Genomic DNA, 21,037 nt, shown 5'->3' with positions numbered 1-21,037 from the left:
TAAGGAGACGCACAGGAAGAAGGCTAGACTTACAACTGTGCTGGACTTATAGCTTAGTTATAAGTCCAGCCTTAAACCACGCCGCATTTGCGTCTATCCACACTAGCATTCTTCATCATGGACTCACTCTCACAAAGCAAATATGTATCACCTATCCAGTGACAGCCAACATGGCCAAGCATGGCTTTAGAAGCATGGAAGGTACAGCTCAAAATTTGGCAGCATACCTTGGTGGAGCCTGGCCCTGTGGGCGGCGGCTTGCTGGGTATGTGGCTTAAGATAAGGCCGACAGTGCGAGTGGCCAGCTCGCGCTCATGAGGCGTCATCTCCCAGGGGGCATACACGCTCTCGTCCACCGCTACACCGCGAGTCGGAGTCGCGGCTATCGAGGCCACCGCCGTGGGTGAGGTCAGCTGTGGGGCACTGGCAGCGGCAGCCACTGCAGCTGCGGCCTGCTGGGTGCTGGTGGCGGTGGTGTTGGGTCCCCTGGCGGCGGCACGGGCCACCAGGTTGCATGCTTCTTTCTCCCACTTGCAGATGTCCTGGTGCTGGGGTGGCCCGCCTGAGTCGAGACCCAGCTTCTCTCTGAGCAGCAGCAGGTGGCGCACCTTCTCCACCTGTAGTTGAGTAGACAGTTGCAATGTTTCTGCCCTTTGTGCACATGCACAACTTTCCAAACATCATGCCCCAAATCGACCTCTGTTTCCTTTAGTTCAGCGGCAAAAAACCAAACGGGTGGCGCTAATGATGGCTTCTCTTAAATTATTCCACTCATAACGAGACCATGGTTACACTGTCCCTCCGAGTTTGAGTTAATAATATTAGGCTTACAAAGCAGACATGTTGCAGGTGGCTTTATATGTAGCTTTGCATTCATCAGTTTTACCTAGCACATCAAACCTGCATCAACAAAGTGTTGAGGTAGCAGACAGCATTGTATTTCTGAGCTCTCTGCTGTATGCATCAAGCTTGCTTTGCCATGACTCATATGAAATGGCTCATCTACAACTTGACGTGTTGCCTCAGCCTACCAGTTTTACTGGTTGTCCAGCTTTGTCCTGTTCTGCTAACTGGTACTTTATAGACATATGGCGGTTGCAAACTCGTACACATGGGCATATGCACACACACACACACACACACACACACACACACACACACACACACACACACACACACACACACACACACACACACACACACACATGCTTATGCTTATAAGCACTGCAAAATGAGCATGCAATTATTGAATCGGTGGAATTATACAAGAGAGATCTAAAAAGTAACTCTCCAAAAACAAATTAAGAGGGTCCCAGAACAGCACGCACACCAAGTCCACTAACAACTGAGCAAGAGACTTCTCCAGAATGATTCACCTCTTCGAGACGTGTGAGCTTCTCCAATTCCCACTGGTGGTCAAATATGAGAGAGTCCCCACGCGGCTGCCAGCCATGCAGGTTCTCTTCTCCTCGCACGTACGTTGATGACGTGTCCAGCACCCGGCGCTGCCGACGCTGCACCCCTGCAGTCACGGAGGGAGCAGGCACAACAGAGACAACGTCAGGCTAGTCATTTCATCAGGACAAAAAACAGCAGCATTGCATTATGTTTCATTCGTAAAAAGCCATGCGGTCCTCACACTTGTTAACAACACAGCGGAAGAGTGTGTGGCAAACAATACCCGCCATGCGCTCTCCTGACAATCACCAGGGTTATCAACAAGATTGTATGAGCATGCTCTTTAAGTTCAGAGAACATTTAATTTGGCACTTAGAGTGAAACGTACTTCGTGTTGCGCCAGTCAAGTCATTTCCCCTTGATGACTATCAAAAAGGACTGCTAACATTTTCCCCTTCCTGCGAATGTTCTATGCACACGTAGGTGTGCCCTGCAGGCCAGCACCCTGCAGGTGTCCAAAAATCAGCAAGCCGAAATAACCTTGCCCAAGTAGAGGCAACAGTGTGTGTTATCCTCCATGTGGCACACAGGATGCATCGTATTGCAGCACATGCTCATAGCCTTCCTAATAACACCGGCAGCAAACTAGCATTACAAATGTTCATGCACTACTCTGCTTATGCTTTTACAGTTACTTTGGTTCTGCCTAGATTTCCAATGTAGCCTGTACTTGAACCACATTTACACAGGCATTTTTGGAATCTGAAAGCATTTTAATCATTACCGTAGCGCAGTACCCGCATCACATTACAATAATACGTGTGACAGTAGGATCGGCATTCATGCCGTGCACTGTGTGGCAGCAGGACAAGAAGCAGAAAATAAAAACAAAGCTGCATGCAGCAAGCCTGCACATAACTAGGAGAGCAAGAAGGTGACTCCTACCCGGGCTACCTGAATCTGCCGCTCTCTTGAGGATCATCTCATAGATGCCAGTTATGTGGTTGGCATCAGCATTCTTGTAGGCACCAGTGAACAGGTGGCGCAGGGATCTTGCGTTCGGAGACAACCTGCACACATATCCACCCAGAAACAGTGCAATCACTAACGTAAGCATAGCACGCTTCAAAGGAATGCCAACGCAAACTCTCCAACTAGAGATATCTATATTCCTTTAGCCCTGCCTGCAAATACAATGCTCTCTTTTTCTTGGGGACTTACCTTGGTGCCAGTCTCGCATCCCGTCCATAGATGATAAGACATAAGTCCTTTGTTATGATTGCAGGCTGTGCAGAGTTTTCCATCTGTGACAAAACAACACCAGTCAGGCACACACAAAAAAAAAATCTAAGTCAAGGCACATCTGTTAATGCTCACAGTAATCAGCACCTCATTATTCCACATTACATTAGGAAGTAGTCAACAGGCATCAGACCCAAGTTACACAGGTGAGAGGGTATCATACATGTGCAGATTGCATTAGAATGCTAAATAAGCTGTGAGAGTCACTGTTACTGCAGCAGCACTCACCTCCAAGTAAGCAGAGATAGTCATGTAGACTCGTTCTCCATACGGAGTGACTCTGTTCAGCAAATGAGAGCTGTGCAATGAAGAGTCCCATGCTGCTTCAAAGTGATAGAATGTCCTGCAAGGTGAAGATTTTACATGCATGCATTTCAGGTGCCAGATAATAAGCAGCCTTACATCCTGAAACAGTGCAGACTAGCTGCCTTAGAAAACTGAAGAATGCCAGCCAGGGTCAGCCAAGCACCAAGTCGCACAGCATACCTGTCGTCACCAGCCATCTCCAAGTAGCTCCCCGGGAAGATGCCCAGAGACAGCACAGAGGTGTCGTTGTCCTCTTCCTCGCACTCTGGAGTGCTTCTGACACGACCTGCAACAGCCATGGCAGTTGTGAGCAAGTACTCTTAATAACTTCACTGCTGAAAATTTCGATGAAAAGCAAACCTCAGTTTTCACACTCACTTTTCATTTTCACAGCACCTAAAAAATAGTCTGCTATACACCCCTCTGCCACCATTGAAAAAACTTTATGCCACAAATGTGACAATACTCGAAGTTACTACCACATATATCCCTCACATACTAAGTATTCTTTACTGAATGCTCTTCTATAAAATGTTCAAGAACCCTCCATGGCAGTACAGTGGCTTTGGCGACCGGCTACTGATTCAAAGGTCATGGGATTGAATCCAGGCTACGGCGGCCTCATTTTGATGGAAGCGAAATGCAAAAATGCCCACGTGCTGTGTGATGTCAGCACATAATAAAGAGCCCCAGGTGGCCTAAATTAATCCGGAGCCCTCCACCACGGCACCCCTCATAGTCCATGTGTTGCTTCAGGATGTTAAACTCCACAATTTACAGTTTTACAATGGATGCGTTCAAGCTGATGACACGCTGTGAAAGTAATAAAATGTAGTCGTGCTGTGCTAGTTGGTAACAAAATGATGAGCTAAAAAGACATGTTCTTGGCAATACAGATTGGTTTGACATGCTAACACTTCACGGCTGTGTCTACACTGCAAATATGAGAATAAGCTGAACAAAATTCTCACCAACAACCACCTCCCGGACATCCTTCCAGCAGACATTGGGTGTTTGCTCGTGGACCAGCGTCAGGCGTATGCGCCTCTGAATCCCCTGGTGGAGAGAGAACGTCCCTCTACAAGGAGCATCATCGCTGTGGTCGACCACGGCTGGGGTGTACCTGACAAACAGGGCAGGCAACATACGTGGAGCATTAGGCCTTGTGTACAAGGAAGTACCAGTCAAGGCAGTAACTGTGCTAACATTAAGATAGGAGCATGGAACAGCCAGTTTTTGAACAGTCATCTTCCACTGAAGTTGTCCCTCTTTTGCTATTGCTACTCTTGCACTGCCAAAATAAGCTCAAAAAAGTTAGCCATAACCTCTATATGTCCCCTCCCCATGGCTCCCCAGTACGCACGCACTAATTTTTCAGCTGAGCACATGTTACATATACCATCACGTAGCATGGTCATGCATTGGGCATAGTTTTCCCTTTAGATCTGCCGTTAGTACGCTTTAAAGTCGGCACACAATGCTCCCCCTTTGGTTTTTCTTCCCTCTTGCCCAACAGGTACTGTCTGGACCAAAATTTGAGCAATTTCACTAAACTCGCTTAGAAACTTCCCCCTCCCTTGATTTAATGTGCTTAGAGAAAAGAAAAATGTTTCAGTGGCGGTAATTTTACTTGAGACCTTAACTTTAGATAACCTTTATTTGAAAGCAAACAAGGAACTGGTAAACAGTTGTAAACAATTGGGAGATTTTAGCAGACAGGCTTTCAAAAAGCTGCTGAGTGTCTACTTATTATCATTAGTGGGAACTTTTGTTATCTATCACCTGAACTACACTTGAGTTCACTTATCTACAGCAAAAGCTACTGCTAGTAAACAATCTGATGAGCATATTAACGGTACCCAACACTACTCACTCGCCATTTGGAGTCAGCTCGCAGATTTCAAACCAAACCAGGACATCGTGCTTTGCGTAGATGTGGTTTGTGCTGCAAATACAGAGATAAACACATTGTCAGTATTGTGTAGGAAAGTGTTTGTAGAGAGGAAGCAGAAGAAACAAGATGCTTACCTTGGGCACTGCAGTATGTCAAACTTTGGAGACCGCACAGGCTGTGATATAGGTAATGTCCTTGGAAACATGCGTCGAGGGGGCTGCCGCACACTGCTGCTGAAAACAGTGGTTTGGTTTTGTACTTCCCAGCACATGACTCACAGAGGAACGAGCAGCTTGTAATGCAGATTAGGCAGAAAAAAATGAAAGTCCACCTACTCATTCATAACAGCATATGATAGCTTTTCTTGAGAAATTACCGAACATGAGTTTTAGAAAATATCAAGAATTGTGCCAACAGTTCCCAAGTTTTACCTAAACACACATTCACAAAAATAACTTGAGCATTTCAATTGGCGAGGGGTATGCAAAACAGTACATATGAAGTTGGTGGTGTCCTGATCATTACATTTTTATATGAGTGGTGTGATTAAACTAAAACTACGGCGGATAATTTTACACAAGGTGCCTGCTCTGCTCTTGCATTAAAAGATAAGCATGCATACACAGAAACAAACAAGAAATAAGCAGCTCCCAAACAGGTAAAGAAATGGTTTTCTCAGACATGAACGTGTCGAGGACCTTTTTTGCACCAGCTAAGAAGATTGCAGATGGCTGGACTGGGGCAGCCAAAAGTATTATGACAACAAAAAGCTAGGTTATGCAACTGATAGTAGCCACGAATCGGACTAGCCTTACTGGTATGCACGGAATGAAAAAATAAAAAAAAGTTTCATCAACAAGCTCACTTCGCTCGTTCATCCATATCACAATGGGCTTTTTTTTAACATGCTACTTTTGAAATGCAAATCTCTAATAAAACATGATCACTTATGCATTGAACATGGAAAAGCACCTATAATTTGGTATCATTATCAAAAATAAGAAAATATTGAGCTCTGTTAAAAATCAAGAGCCTTAAATGCCCTGGAGATACACTCCAAGAAATTAAAGGTTTATAAGCTGTCCGCAGAAGGCTGCAAAAATAGATGCGGAGGATGCCTACTGTTGTTGGCAGGCGTCCCTGGAGTCCCTGTGCAAAGGGTGCTGCTGGTAGTGGCCAAACACCTCAAAGACAATGGGCCGGCACCGCAGGTAGTTCACAAAGGAGCGGGTCACAGTCACCGTGATCTGTACAAAGAACCAGTGCACAACAGAAATCAGAGACTGCTGACAGTGATGCGTGGTGCACATGTACAACAATACAAACAAACCTTTTCTATATGAGCAGTCAAAATCATGAGCTCACAAAAATTTCCTAGGAAACAACAGTGGTGCACTCCTGAACCTCAAGATTGATATCTGAGTCACTAGTGCTTATCATCAAGCACGGTACTTCACCAAGGACTGCGCACAAGTTTGCAGCAAACCAGCAAACTAAATGAGTTCTGAAAATGAGCCCATAGAACTGACATTTTACACAAATAGGCTACTCTGCTGTAGTCTATCATAAGTAAATACATTGGTGGCAAATGAATGTAGGTATTCCTTGCACATTCTGCAACCTGTCCTCATGGTTTCAGCAACTCTCTTGCACAGGGTCAGACGGGGGTTACTTACATTCTGAACGTGGAAGAACCCAGGTGGAGGTCCCTTCACAGTGTTCTTGAGAGGCTCTGTTGAGAACGCCTCATCATGGCGGTGAAGAAAGCTGAAAAAGAAATATTTAGTTTAAAGAATGAACTGACACTCAGAAAAGCCAGTGCCTACAGGGCTACGATGCTATTCAGTACTGAAGGGGAAGAACACATTTTGCAAGATGCAGCCACACAACGGTTATCTGCACAACAACACTCCCAAAGATAGGTTACCATCAACACCACAGTTGAAAACAGCAAGTGAGCAGTCTAGAAAATAATGGGTGCATACTTGAACTGGGAGAAGATGTCAGCATACTCCTTGGAGATACCAATGGCCTGCAGCACAGTCACCCTGAAAGTGAACTCCTTGCCAATCTGCAAATGCTCAGGCAGCTTCTCCTCGTCCTGGGACAGGGCAACAATGTTGTTGTTCTCCCCATCTTGTTTGTAGGCTTCAAGTCGGCTCTGTTCCTCTGTACAGGAAAAACACGAAACCAGGAGTGTGAGCATGCTGTCACGAGACAAGTACGGAGTAAAATGTCCAAGTATAAAAATTACCACATTTCTTCCATCATGTAAAAGAAATACTCTGGTTCTATCAGAAAAATTTGTAAGATTGATTGCCACTGCAAAGCATGCAAAGTGGTAGCCACAGTGGCATGTTCTATCAACTTTTCTCATCTACACATATACGAAAAGCCTTTTGCACTCAATGTCATGGAGTAAAATATGCAGTGAAATGTCCAAGTACAAAATTACTTCTCTTCCTTAATTTTAATATAAAAGGAATCCTCGTGTAGTATTAAAGAAATTTCAAGCCTTCAAGTGCACTGTGTTGGCGTGCACTTGAAACTACTGGTGAATAGTATTTCAGACGGTGGCATTAGCAGTGCCATTTGCACCTCATGTATAAAACCTGTCTACACACATTGCTGTGCTTCGTGACTGAAAGCATGATAAAATAAAATCGCTGCTCTGCAGCTTGTTTTTGTAAATGACTGCTCTGAGGAGAGCTAAAGTTTGGTGCAGTGAACTTTGGAAACCAAATGTATGACAGAAATGCAAAAACACAAACAAAAGGACAGTGCTAGTATATGAGGCAGCATACAAATATACATCGCTCTGTGCAGAGGTTTTTCAGAACCTGTAAAGCCCTGTCTTCAATTGTTCATCAAATAACACATTATTTCCAATTTCTGTCGTTATTATAAACAATTACAACCTATCGTTAATATATAACCATATTTTCATCACTTGCAGATCCGAAGTCCGTGACATTAAAATATGCTGTGAATGAATAAAGATGCTTTTGGATCACCCAACTTTGTGCGACAAGGTTAAGTTTTCTTGCTTCAGCTATTCACAGTTATGTATGGCCCGTGCCATCAGGAAATGCCAGAGATGAGAATGCAAGAATGCAAGCTAATGAATACAAGTTTCAATACAATAGCTAACAATGGCTGTCCACCAAGCAAATAATTGTCAATCCATGCATATATCGCTAAAAATAAAGCAAAACCTATAAAAAAAGTGAACCAACTTTGTGCTTAAATGTCAAGGACAAGAATAATATGACACCTTGTTGCAGTGGACTTTGCTGCTGCTGCTCTTCCCCTTCCACAATGCGTTCCTCACAGCACGGTGTCTTTTCAACACACGCAGACGCCCCTTCAGTGCAGTGGTCCTGTAAGTAGTACAGGTACTACCTTGCATTATGACATCACATAAGTTGTCGCTTGATTTTTCTTTTCAGATGGAGCAGAAGATAATAAGGGACATTGAAACATAATAGCAACCTGCTCTTTTGATGACATTACATCTTGCACTGCAGTCACATGGTAAGTTTATGCTATTCTGGTAATGCCCCATCAGTGACATTGCCAGTTGCTCCAGCCAATAACAGCTGGCAAAACACCACAGTTTGTGAGTGTTGTGAATGATACATTTCTTTCACACATAGTATGAGTATATTATCAAGCACAGCAAGGCAGACAAAAGAGCTAACATTGGTTGTAAATAAAAGACATAAATGTCGCCTGTGCATGTGCTCTAAAAAGCCTTCATCGATAACGGCCGCCGCAGTGATTCAGTGGTTATGATGCTCAGCTGCTGACTGAAAGACGTGTGTTCAGTCCTGGCCACGGAGGTCGAATTTCAACAGAGGCGAAATTCTAGAGGCCTGTGTACTATGCAATGTCAGTGCACGTTAAAGAACCCCAGGTGGTTGAAATTTCCAGAGCCCTTAACTACGGCATCCCTCATAGCCCCAGTTGCTTTGGGACATTAAACCCCCATAAACCAACCTCCATCGATAACACTCCATTTTTGGTGTAATAGACGGTCTTTCTGTGCTGCCCAACATTGTAGCCAGAGTTACCATGTGACTGCTTTAGTCAAACTATACCATGAACTTAATTCTTTTGGTCCTGGACACCACAAGTTTACAACAGCCTCTTTCAGCATAGTTCCTATGTTATGTACTTACCTTTTTTGCAGTTTCAAACAGTTCATCATTGAAGCTGATCCTAGCTGACTGACGAACTCCTGTGCTGCAGTCTGTACTCTCTTCATCATCTAAAGGAAGCACACAGTACTTTCATAAAAATGTGAAGGATGATGCAGATATAAACTACTCCTTCATCCAGTCAGTCAACAGGGCAGTGCTGCCCAGTCATTATGACAATTAAAAGCTGATGGAGTCATGCACTCGTTGTTTCAAATGTTGCACAACAGACTTTTGTGAATGATTCGGTACAGTAAAATAAGTAAACCTAAACTACACCTACATTAAGCAATTGACAGTGGATATTTAACCTTTCAGCATTACATTGCAAGATAAATGATTAGGCACTATAGAGAAATGCTGTAAAAAAACCTCCATTTTAATGCAGCTTTCCTTCGAGGATGTTATATTTAATCAGTAACAAATTAGAAACTATGTTAGAGAGCAAACAAATAACCTGTGACCAATAAAGCACTAACATAAGAACCTACTGCACAAGAACGTGTTCAAAATATTTTCTGACACGACAATGTTGATGCTCAGACTTTTTAGCTTACAACTAAGACTTCATCGATAACACTCAGCAAAGTGGCAGACATGCAACCACACATGTGAATTATGCACAGCACTCAGCCACTTCAATGGCATGCATTACACTAAGAGCAGATGCGACATCTCTGGTGTAAAGCTTGACTTACCGATGACAGCTTGGACCGCAACACGCAGGTAGCCCTTCACATCGCCCTTTTCATTGACAATGGCCACCTTTTGCACCAGTGGCACTGGGTACAGCAGGTTGCTGAGGTAAACAAAGGCCCTGCAAAGAAGAGCAATTTACTAATTAGTTATTTCTGGTAGTTTAATACATAAGATAAGCGCTCATCCCTGTCTGTTCCCTCTGCGTCCTCGGTGTTTTAGCGCTTCTGAAAATGTCAAATCTGCACCAACTAGCCCGATCCGCTACCCTTCTGCACTTCTTTGTCACAAAGGATAGATGCACAGTTGAACATGCCGCCAATTCATTCTTAAAGCTTCAGGAATCTTCAGCAAGGGCATTAAGGGAAGAAGTAGAAACTATTGCATCAATACTTGTCATGAAGTCGGAGCATTGCTAGTGTTTATAAGGCTGGCACATACCTGCCGATGAGCCTGAACCATGGGAATCGGTCGTAGAACGGATCTCCGCCCGTAATGCTGCTCTCCACATTGTAGTCGGGGGACGTAGGGGACAGTTCGGCCTCGTTGTGGTACATCTCGCGCATCAGCTCTAGGCGCTGCCTGAAATTTAAAGGGCCGACACTTTATACCAACAGTGATCACATTGCTGAAAAAGAAATAGTTGCTACATGATGCTCAAATGCACCGGACTTGAATTTTTCCTTTAAACACAAGCAGCAGCTGTGGCTCACCAGAAAAGAATTGCACATCTCGTTATGCAAAGCCTGGCACTGGTTCAATAACTCTAATGCTGTATCACAATTCACGTGGATCATTTATAAGCAGCAGTGACAATACAGTAAAGAAGAACAACCTGTTTAAATGCTTGCACTAAAATCAAAGAAGAGACAAGCATTGTAACCATGATTTGAGGTTACCGTTATTAAAATGTTCATTTTATAACCACTTCAAAGAGTAGCAACAATGGAGTGCAGTTGCAGAAAAGGGCCCACAACATGAGGATGCAAATAAAAGAGTCACAACACACAAAATCGCACAAAAAAATACAATCCATGCCAAAACACACTGAGGGCATTACAGCACACAGGTTACATCAATGCACAGCTGACATCAGCTATACATCTGCAAACAGCAAACATCACTGTTTACAGGCCACTGCCAAAAATAGTACATTGTATGAGCATTCAGCAACAACAATTTTGTAAATAAAATGATTTTAACGATAATGACTGCAAAGTCAATGAGAATAATACACAAACAAAATAAACAGGAAACGATGGCATATACACATAATGTACAGTATAAATGTTCAGGTTATGGATCTTTTTACTGAATATTCCATATCAAAACACTTCCTGACCGCTGCAATTGTCTGATGCCAGTATCATGTTAGGAAAAAAAAATATAATGGAATGCTTTAGTGGTCGCATAATAGTGGTCGCAGACATAACGTGATGGGACGCGGTGTCAACTGCCATCCAGAATTCAGTTACTTCTAAGGCTATACATCAGACATGTAGGTATACAGGCTTTAAGTAATACAGTGATTAGTGCATGAGACTCTTATGGGGCACTGCGTCTCAGAGTTATAAAGTTATAAGTATTGAAGCGTGAAAGAAGTTGAAGTACCATACTAAGACTGCTTCCCACATAACTGTTTGCCAAGATATTATTTCAAGAAATGCACAATGTACGCAATTCAAATAAAGGTCACTGACCTGTGTCAAAATTCATTTCAAGCAAATATACTTCTCCATTTTGATAAAGAATCACAATTTGTACTGCCTTCAAAATTACTATTAAATGATATGATGAAGAAAAAATACTCAAACACATTCAAGCATCAGTCTCTTATGTGACCATAGGTGACGAGTTCTTGATGTGCATTTATTTTCTAATGAAAAATAAAGAAGCTAATTGTTGAAGAACATGCCACAAAACTAAAGTGAATATGAGAAATCAGGTATAATGAACATTGTGAACGTGATCCATGGGGAACCATGAAGATAATGCTGATAAAGGTGATGAAGTGTGAAGAAATAAGAATGAAGCAGATGCCTTATCCATCATTCCTGTGAGTGACCAAAACATGCATAAACACTCTGCATAGACGATATGTATGATGTATCATGTTTATTGGCACTCTTCTTTTGTTCCTAGTTCCAAGTTCTGCCTAGTGCAGCAGATGCTGCCCATGACTCATTGTAAGAACTCAGTGTACGAATATTTCCTTCACTGTCTCATCTCATACAATGGGCACAAAGTTCACTATCTCTTGGAAGACTAAGAGAAAGGTATGAGCTTGAATGCTGGAACAACTGCATGTGCTTAGTATTACACATAAAATACTGATATTCATTACTTTAACTGCTTTCATGCCTCCTTAAAACTCATCAACACAACAGGCAAGAAATTATTCAAAAATAAAGATATTATTTACATGCACCGAGGTTTTCTCAGAGCCTGTCAATATAGACAAACACATGCCATGAACAATAATAGAAAAATCTGTGCTAGAACTCTGTGTGTGAAAATTCAATTGCATGAAGTAAGTGCTACCTAGCTGGCAGTAGTTCCTTCATGATTCAGGCTTCAGTAGCAGCCAGACATGAGGTTACATTTGACGCTGTTCAACAGCTAGGAGAACAAAATAGATGTAACTTATTATACATTAATTGATGAATAACATTTGTAATGAAACCACCATGAGGCATATGGATTTGTTGCACATCAAAAAGCTGACGCATGAACACTGCCAGCGCTCCACTGCAGCCAAGACGAACTCGAACTGCGACAAGTGGGGCATGGCTAGCAGAACACTGCAATTTCCCGTTGCCATTGGCAGAAGCGCTGCGGCTTGCTTGCATCACAACAAGCGAGAAGCGGAGATGAAGCAAGGTGCCCAGACAGCCAGAAAAAAGCTGCACACTGGCAGACGCAGGACAAAATAGACGAGAAGCAAAATAGGGGACACTTGCCAAGCATGATGTAGCAGAGCGATCAGCTGCAGCAGTAGTCATAAACAAGAAAATGTAAGGGACGGGGTTGAAGCACAGAGAGGTGGCAGAATGCGTGGCAATAGCAGCGAGCGTGTAATGACCTTGTCTTGGAAGGGATGAGGCTGGACAGGCCCAGGGTAGCTGACGTGCTCAAGCACTGCAGGGGGTCCTCCCGAGATTCGGGGCTCGCAGGGGACCAGGGATCCTCATTGTACACATTGCGCATAAGCTCCAGGCGACGTCTACAGGTGGGGGGTGAAGGGGGAGAGGCAGAAGGGGCAGCGAGGAGTGCTGGTCAGCTGTCGCGCCGGACAACGCTCTCAGCCGTCACACACTGCCCCGTGCTTCCCTGCTGCCATTTAGTAGTGCCCCAGGTTTGGTTGACTGAGTAGGCCCCGTGACCTTCTTACCTCATCATTACATCAGCATTTCTCTTTTATAGCCTAACTGCCCATTCTATGGGCCGCCAGAAAAAGAACATGCTAGGTGCACCCTCATCACTATAAAATAAGCATTGCCAATGTAAAACTACTAACCAATTAATATTTTTCCCATTCGCTGAAACAAGCTTTCAGTCCCATTCTAGGGATGGTTCAAGTATGAGAGCAAAGAAAACAGGTGACAAACGCACTGTTTTAAACTGCATTGCCGGGCAAACCTCAGGTTACTGTACCAATAGTAAGCACCTGAGGCAATCTTTCCAAATTCTTCCCATACTCGCACCATAAATTTAGTAACATTCCCTGTTCCTCCAAGATCAGGTATTCCTGAAGAAAGTCATAGCAAAGTTTGGAGGTTGCTTGTAAAAGAATTTATTACAAAGCTAATGCAAAACTGTCATTTACTGCCTTAAAACGGCGGCACAAAACTTCAAGAAGTGAAGCAATTATAGAGCTTTATAGGTGAATTGAAGGGCTGATGGAGGCATGGAAAGATATCTAGTGTACAACAGCTTTGCACGAGTAAAACTGCGCAAAGAGAACGGGACGAAAGGCACAAAAGGTGCAGTTTTACTCGTTCACTTCAAATGAATCAACTAACCAGCCAGAGCATCCTATTTTAGCTTTGCACTGCAATTCACAATCTGTCTTGCTTGTGTTGTGATACACAATGCTACTGGCTAAGTTATCAGCACCGTTGCAAAGCCAACCAAGCGTGGGGCACCATATATTATGGGACAAGCAACATGTTCATACTAAAACCCCAACTGTAGACAGAGCGCCTTGAACATTGCATAGCAAATGTGACTTTCATTACAAAAATATAAGTGCAATAGCATTTGTGCAAGCCAGACATGTCCAGCCATTGCAAAAAATTCTTGCAGTGAAGAATGGTCCACTCAATGTGATAGTTATTCTGACACAATTGTCACTTGCACTGGAACACAAACAATTATCAAAAATACTACTGGACCACCATAGCAAGTCTTCACATTTCAAGCAAGCACACATCACAAAAACCTCACAAAAATTTTTTTATAATCTCACCAGATACAATTTGAAGAAGCTAGACTAAAGCCAGAGTGGTTTAAATTACTTTGTCTCAATAAACAGTTAACATAGCCGAAGAAAAAATAGCCGGTACATTGTAGAAATCAACGCACCATCGGAAAAAATGCAGTATGTGGCTACTTTGTCTACAATTGAGGTGCAGTCTACGCAGCAGGTTTACATGCAACATATTACCAGCTCTCTGACAACGCATGCATACTTCCATCTACCTAAGTGCACACTCACACAGCAAGAAAATTTAAGACACCACTGACATTTAAACAAAGTGAAGAATAAATTCAGTGCAGTGCATAAAGACATCAGGTATTTAAGAAACAACGCAGCCCAACTAAAATGAGGCTCCAAAACTTTCTTTTAAGGGCAAATGAGAAAGACTAAAAAGATGAAACAGAAAGTGATTCTTGACAACAAGCTTCTACGGTTATAACACTAAACATATAATCAAGGGTATAATCAGAGATTCTATGTATATGCATTCCATTTAAATTCATGCATACATGAGAGTTCGTCTATAGATGTGCTGCTAAATAAATGGCACTTAAAAAATATTCCATTTCAAAAAAACACACGAACAACAATACAATTTCATGCAGGCTGTCCAAGTGTAGTGGTTATCCTGTATATAACATTCAACTAACTCATGCCACTCAGCCATTTGCCTTAAAAATAACTGACTGAAGTGCTGTTAACTGTGAAACAATACATACAGTGATGCACTCATTCAATGCAACAAAAGCAAAGTCTAGTCAAAAGCCATGCTTACAAATCTGAGATATAACTTTTCTTTTCCTGCACCAATTTTTTTTTTTTTCAGACTTTGGTGTCATTCACATGTTCACAGTTTAAAATAAAGAAGTATTCTGGAAATATAAACACAATAGAATAAAGAATGCAGATACCAAAACGAGCCTCATAAAAAAATACCATCACAAAATTAAAACTGGGTAAAGTCATTCACCTGGTATAAGTGGTTTATGACAGCAGTGAAAAGTAAAACAGTTCATTCTTGCTCTTTTTGGCTGTCAAAGTTGTGTACAATGCTGCAAAAATGCTGATTGTATTGCTATCATCATATGAGTTGTGTTTAAACACAGCTACAATTCTCTATTTAAAACATAATGTGCTTACGCATAACAATTAACTTGCAGTTACAGTTTGCCAGCAAGACAGCAGAAAGCAACCTAGTTTTTGTGATGTAAACACGTACAAATATATTACGAAGAATAAACAAAACAGCGTTTTTGTAACACGAGATCCATCATGCATCTGCGAGCATAGAGGACTTCCAAATGATGAAAAATAGCGTGTGTAGCGAAAAAAATGAGTGTGCAGAGAGAGGGAGATAGAGAACCAGGAGGATATAAGTGAATGATGAAATGTGTACTGCATATGCATATGCATAGAAGTTGCAGACCAAAAAAGGACATCATGCTCTCAACAGAGCCAGGAAATGCAGATTTGGCTTGCACATGAAAAGGAAAAAAACTTGGGAACCTTCTTAGCTACCTTCTGAAGAAGAAAATGCGATAGTATTTAGTCCAATGTTCTCAAATGTCTAGTGCCTAATGTTCTTGTGATTTTTCCCCCCAAAACTCCCGCTGGAACCAGCTCCATTGTCCTTATAGGGTACATATGAGTCATCCCCTTCTAGAATGTCTGAGTACCTTCCATTGGATTATCATATACAATTATACTAATCCGACCCACTAATCCACCTTAATCTATTTTCTGGGATGGGCCTACTTCCAATAATTCGGGGGTCCTTAGGAATATTTGGGGGTCCTCACATTTCCAACTTTGGTGGCACCCTATGATTGGTCTACTGGTGGTCACATGGTGTTGATGATGTCATGGACCTCTCAGTCGCATTCATAGATCATGGGGAGTCCTCATACCCCTACTGGCACAGTAGTGCAACGTTTAAGCGATGCACCACTGCCCCAGCAGGTCGCTAATTCAAGCACAACCACCTGTGGGGCTTGTGAGGACTAGGTTGCTCTTCCTGAGCTCCCACAAGCCTCATGCACAGTGCCGCAGTGAACAGGAGGCAACTGCACTGAATTTGGCAGTGGTGGGCAGTTTGCTCACAGTCTGGTAGGCAGGTTGCCACCTTGCACGGTGGGCAAGTTGTGACGGTGATGTCACAATGTCACATGACCTCTCTTGACCAATCAATAAATTTTGTGGGGAATTTCAAAATTCGCGGTACTCTCTGGTCAACTGGGGCCACGTGATGCTAACAACATCATCAGAGAATTGACCAATCAGGGAATTACAGTACAGCCAAAGCTTTTTTGTGAGATGACAGCATAAACGCTATCGCATTAAAAAAGGGCAAAAGAAAGATTGCTGAAAAACTTTGGCCTCTTCCCTTCCCCATCCTCCTAATCGTTAGCATGGTCCCATTTTCGAGCAAGATCTTAATAATGTTAGTTTCGCAAAAGCTGGCACTCACAGTACAAAGTGGAACATGACTGGCTGACACAAGCAGATATGGTCGCATAACCTTTGCTGTGAATCATGTAAGGCATGTGCACATCAAAACCAGGTGGACAGCACAGCTGCCTGGAAAAATGAGTATCCATTGCAACTGACAGCAAGAAGCAAATAGCAGCCTTCCTTTTTTCCTTGACTGACAAGTTCTAAAACTGTCCCTGCTACATACGCACCCTAGTAAATTTCAGCATTTATCAAGCAAATAATCTGCCTCTGTAATAGTCCAAGAGGTGAAGATGAAACAAACATGCTGTGATGGGTGAAAAAAAAAAAAGAGAAGAGAAACGCAACTGTGTATAGCTCTCTAAGAATACTTGCACTCCAGTTCTCACCTATGCATAACTGTGCTCATTTGAATAAATACAACTGGAAATTTTTTCCACTGTGCATTATTCCGCACATCACGTTATGCTTTCAGGAAAGGCAATCAATCAGTGTAGATAGCCGAAGAGTTACAATAGCTAGCCATCACAATTTGATCTGTATAAGTCACTTAAAAAAATCAAAATTGTAGAACTGTGCTGTATGCACATGTGTTCATATAATATGCTAATCTTCAGTTCTTATCTCAAGCGTTAACGCCATCTCTTCACCACTGATATTGATTCAGAATTGGGCAATACCTCTAATGTGTTTTCTGCATCATGCCTACAGTGTGCTCAACACTGTGCATCATTGCTGCATCAGGCTGGGCACCAGGCACATGAGACGCCTGTGTCACGTGTTTCTCACAAAGGACATTGTTTTCCCGCAACCTTCCATATGACTGTCTCACCAGACATCTAGACCAGTCACCTACGAAGCAGGATTCAAGCACGCTTGAAGCTTTTGCAGCACGATGTACAATAAAGGCAGCAACACAAGTAGCTACGACACACACATGTACTCCTACATGTACACATACACACCTGAGCTTGGCCAGCGTCCAGTGGTGAGTGGCGCCATTCTTGGTGTCCTGCACTTCAACAGCCACCAGGGTGCGAGGAAAAGGCCGATCCTGGTCGAAATACTCTTCCGGATCGTCACGAGGTATCAGGTCAGGTGGAAGCGGCGAGTACAATGTGTCTGTCACAAGGACAAACTGGAACTGCACCTGCACACATCAAGGCCGCACAGAAAGAAGGGAGGAAATTTTGCACTGCTCAAGGAGAACAGCGTATTAACACATTTCTGGTATGACTTAAAGTATCCAAAAAACATGAAGTCATGAACTGTTACTAGGAAAAAAGAAAAAGATCTGGAGAAGGTCTGGGCACAAAGCCAGCCTTTGTCCCGATGCTAGTCTTCTCGGTATTTAATGTTAATTTCCCGGTACACAGAACTTCAAACTTAGAAGTCACAATGCTTACCCCTACTAGACAACAGATAAAAGCACCGCTGAAAACTAAGTCACAGAGAGTGCATTAAATGCATGCTGCTAACTCCACCCATCTTGGACGCTTCTTCTTAAAGCAGAGCTTTTGAGGAAGCTTCCTGAGTGTAAATACAGCCACCCAAGTCTCCACGATCAGATAGCGGTAAACAAACCTGTCGTTTACAGGTCCCTCGAAATGTTTGATCATCCAATATGCTATAACAAAGATCTCAGGTCAAAACTAGCACAAGCTGAACTGAATGTTAGGTACATTATCACCTGCAAAAATGTGATCATAAAAAGTAATTTCAGTTGCACCACTCAGTAGCTGAACTTGACTTGCCAGTAGATGTGAGGCTCCTTGCATCTCAGTGCTAACTGTTACGCTGCCTTTGTCATGGGAAAATGATTTTAAAACTATGGTTTAAAATATCTGCTTCATTATCGAAGGTAAAGTGCAGTGCTCGGCCATGCATATTCCATACTGCACATGAAAAAAAATTAACCACTTCCTCTCAAGGCAACATTATACGCACAAAGTTTCAGTGCAGCCATAAAACAGCTAGCCTTGAATGCTATGACAGCCGATGGTGTACCTTCTTCTTGAGTTCCACACTGATGGCGTTGGCCTCCTTGAGGAAAATGGCATTGCCCCAGAGGTCGTCTCTGAGAGAAGTGAACTGGTGGTATTTCCATTTTTGGAAGGCCCACGCTGCCACCTGGTACTCGTGATCAGTCCACGGCTGGTCAACTGCATCGGTAGGCCAAAGAACAAGTGCAAGTCATAACTGAAAGAGTGTTGTTTTCATCTCTGCTTGCCCTACAGCATGGCACTGCAATATGTCGCATGACACTCATTACTCAACCTAAGAGATTCATACAGATCGCACGATGCTGTACGACTTGCACGACTCCGTAATATAATAAAGACTGCACTGGCGATCAGCCACAGCACTACATATGGCAAAGCATAAAATACATAGGGCCCCTCATTCCGGTTTTACCTGATTCCTGCACACTGAGTAAGTCTTATAATTAATGGGTTAAACTCAATTACTAGTCAGAAAATACCTTTCAAATATGTGCTGTCCTACTGCAAAAAAACCTTTTATATAGCTTAAGTTTTTACGGCCACTTGTTGATTTGAAGCATTTTATGTCTCAAATCAGACTGAGTGTCACAGTCCATTTTCTTTTTCATTAATAAAATAGCCCACTCAGAAAGTGACATCCAGTTACTACCTCCCAAATTTGAAAAATGTACAACTAGAAAAAGAAGCACCCTAAATAAACGATGCTGCCAACTATAGGCTTCATAACCTGTACAACCAATGCAGTGGAACACCTGACTGTGTTACACTGCGTGGGCTGTTAGGCATCAGAGTTTTGCATCAGAGGTGTCCTACTTGATCTGGACAGCACCACAATATAAAAACATTATTCACATACCTCAAAGCATTTTCCCACCGGGGTAATGCAAGTCTGAATTCTTTAAATGCCTTAGGAGACATCATTTCAAATATTTAAAGCCCCAAAGGTGCCTATGGCTCAGCATTATTATAAAAGACAAAACAAGAACAAAAAGAGAGAACTTACACACAGCATCATCCTCAACAGTGTTTGCTTCATCCGCAGTGCAGACGCTATACATGCTGGAGATCATGGACTGTTCTTCCACTTGTCGCTGCAGGCTCTCAATGCGTGCCTCATATGTCTGCAACAGGTATACGTAACTAAGAAAAACTCCACCGTTTGCAATCCGAGTCTACTAACATCTTTTAGAAAGGCCACCTTACTTCCAACCAAAAATACAAACATCCACTCCAGTACTGAACACAAATGTCCAAGCACTGACCTTTCTTTCTTGTTCGAACTGTTGGTCAGCCTCTTCCTTTTCTTTCTTGTACTGCTCCTCCAGAGCTACAAGCCTGAAGATAAGAAGAGGACAAAAATCTTCAGCATAAAAGAGAAATACAGCACATGTGCACGACAGTCATGAGCAAGGTCAGTGTACTACGCACTTTTTCTCCATTTCTTGTTTCAAGTCGATGCCTTGTTTTTCCAGTAACTCATGCTGTGCAAAAGACCAGTCCACAGGCTCTCCACCTGCAAAGTAATAAGGCACTCATAATAAGACGCAAAGCAGACACAAAGAGTGCAACCTGTCTTTTATAATCATTACTAATGCAACGCAATGTACATGAAATAAACGAAGTAGCCAGCATCACAACAATGTTCAAGCTGTTAATGATATGCTGCCTCAAGTTTTCAGTAATGACTGCTTGACTTTTTGAAGTGGTGTAAACTATGCTGACCTAGAACAGTGCTCAAATTCTTGTTCTGTAAAGGCTCACATAGGAGAATAGGAATGCCAGTTCTACATAGCACTTAAAAACTGCCAGCATACAGCTCCAAAACCTCAGTAGATAAACTGAAGATCCAAAAAGTGGTGCAGTACATTCGGTCGGCTGCAAACAACACAGCGTCATGCAAAAAATGCCAAGAACTGGAAAAATCAGTTTTTACCATTTGAATAAACCGAGTCATCCATCTTCATGCCCAATGATAACATCTCAAGGCGGTCACTCTGATCTGACTGAGACTCTGCAAAAATGGCGTGAAGACCTATAAGCCCGGCTGCACCCCTACTATGTAAGCATCTATCAAACAATGCTGCAAAAACAAACAACTTTATAATAGAAAAAACACATTTCTGTGGCAATTCTAGTGCATCAAAAGCTATAACCTCAATTCAAACGGTTTTCTTTTCTATCTAATCCTAGCCTTTTTGAATACAATACACAAGTTGAACATATTTTCACCTCATTAACGATTTCCGATTTACAGTAAAAAAGTAAAAAAACAGCAAAGAAAGAAGAAAGTAACTTTAGCTGGTTCCTC

General features: G+C 42.6%; 1 protein-coding gene across 11 annotated transcripts in view; it reads right to left on the bottom strand.

The window, feature by feature from the left end:
- Positions 1-21,037, bottom strand: part of unc-104 (kinesin family member unc-104) — a 182,824-nt gene that overhangs the window by 10,891 nt on the left and 150,896 nt on the right. For 3 of the 11 annotated variants that reach the window (XM_077653707.1, XM_077653706.1, XM_077653709.1), the window contains exons 18-40: positions 20,663-20,740; positions 20,158-20,242; positions 19,992-20,064; positions 19,733-19,850; positions 18,734-18,888; positions 17,692-17,876; positions 12,878-13,018; positions 10,237-10,377; positions 9,798-9,916; positions 9,082-9,170; positions 8,175-8,280; positions 6,886-7,069; positions 6,577-6,667; positions 6,023-6,147; positions 5,035-5,133; positions 4,880-4,951; positions 3,978-4,129; positions 3,187-3,292; positions 2,929-3,043; positions 2,620-2,702; positions 2,344-2,468; positions 1,377-1,522; positions 228-617 (exon numbers count right to left, since the gene is read on the bottom strand). In XM_077653707.1, coding sequence (XP_077509833.1) covers positions 228-617; positions 1,377-1,522; positions 2,344-2,468; positions 2,620-2,702; positions 2,929-3,043; positions 3,187-3,292; positions 3,978-4,129; positions 4,880-4,951; positions 5,035-5,133; positions 6,023-6,147; positions 6,577-6,667; positions 6,886-7,069; positions 8,175-8,280; positions 9,082-9,170; positions 9,798-9,916; positions 10,237-10,377; positions 12,878-13,018; positions 17,692-17,876; positions 18,734-18,888; positions 19,733-19,850; positions 19,992-20,064; positions 20,158-20,242; positions 20,663-20,740 — 2,978 coding nt within the window. The remainder of the gene's footprint in view (positions 1-227; positions 618-1,376; positions 1,523-2,343; positions 2,469-2,619; positions 2,703-2,928; positions 3,044-3,186; positions 3,293-3,977; positions 4,130-4,879; positions 4,952-5,034; positions 5,134-6,022; positions 6,148-6,576; positions 6,668-6,885; positions 7,070-8,174; positions 8,281-9,081; positions 9,171-9,797; positions 9,917-10,236; positions 10,378-12,877; positions 13,019-17,691; positions 17,877-18,733; positions 18,889-19,732; positions 19,851-19,991; positions 20,065-20,157; positions 20,243-20,662; positions 20,741-21,037) is intronic. The other 8 variants (XM_077653716.1, XM_077653714.1, XM_077653715.1 and 5 more) reach the window with 5 other exon arrangements.

The sequence above is a fragment of the Amblyomma americanum genome, chromosome 2 (genome assembly GCF_052857255.1).
Source record: "Amblyomma americanum isolate KBUSLIRL-KWMA chromosome 2, ASM5285725v1, whole genome shotgun sequence".
NCBI classification, from domain to species: domain Eukaryota; kingdom Metazoa; phylum Arthropoda; class Arachnida; order Ixodida; family Ixodidae; genus Amblyomma; species Amblyomma americanum.
This window is presented reverse-complemented; position numbering and strand designations above follow the sequence as displayed.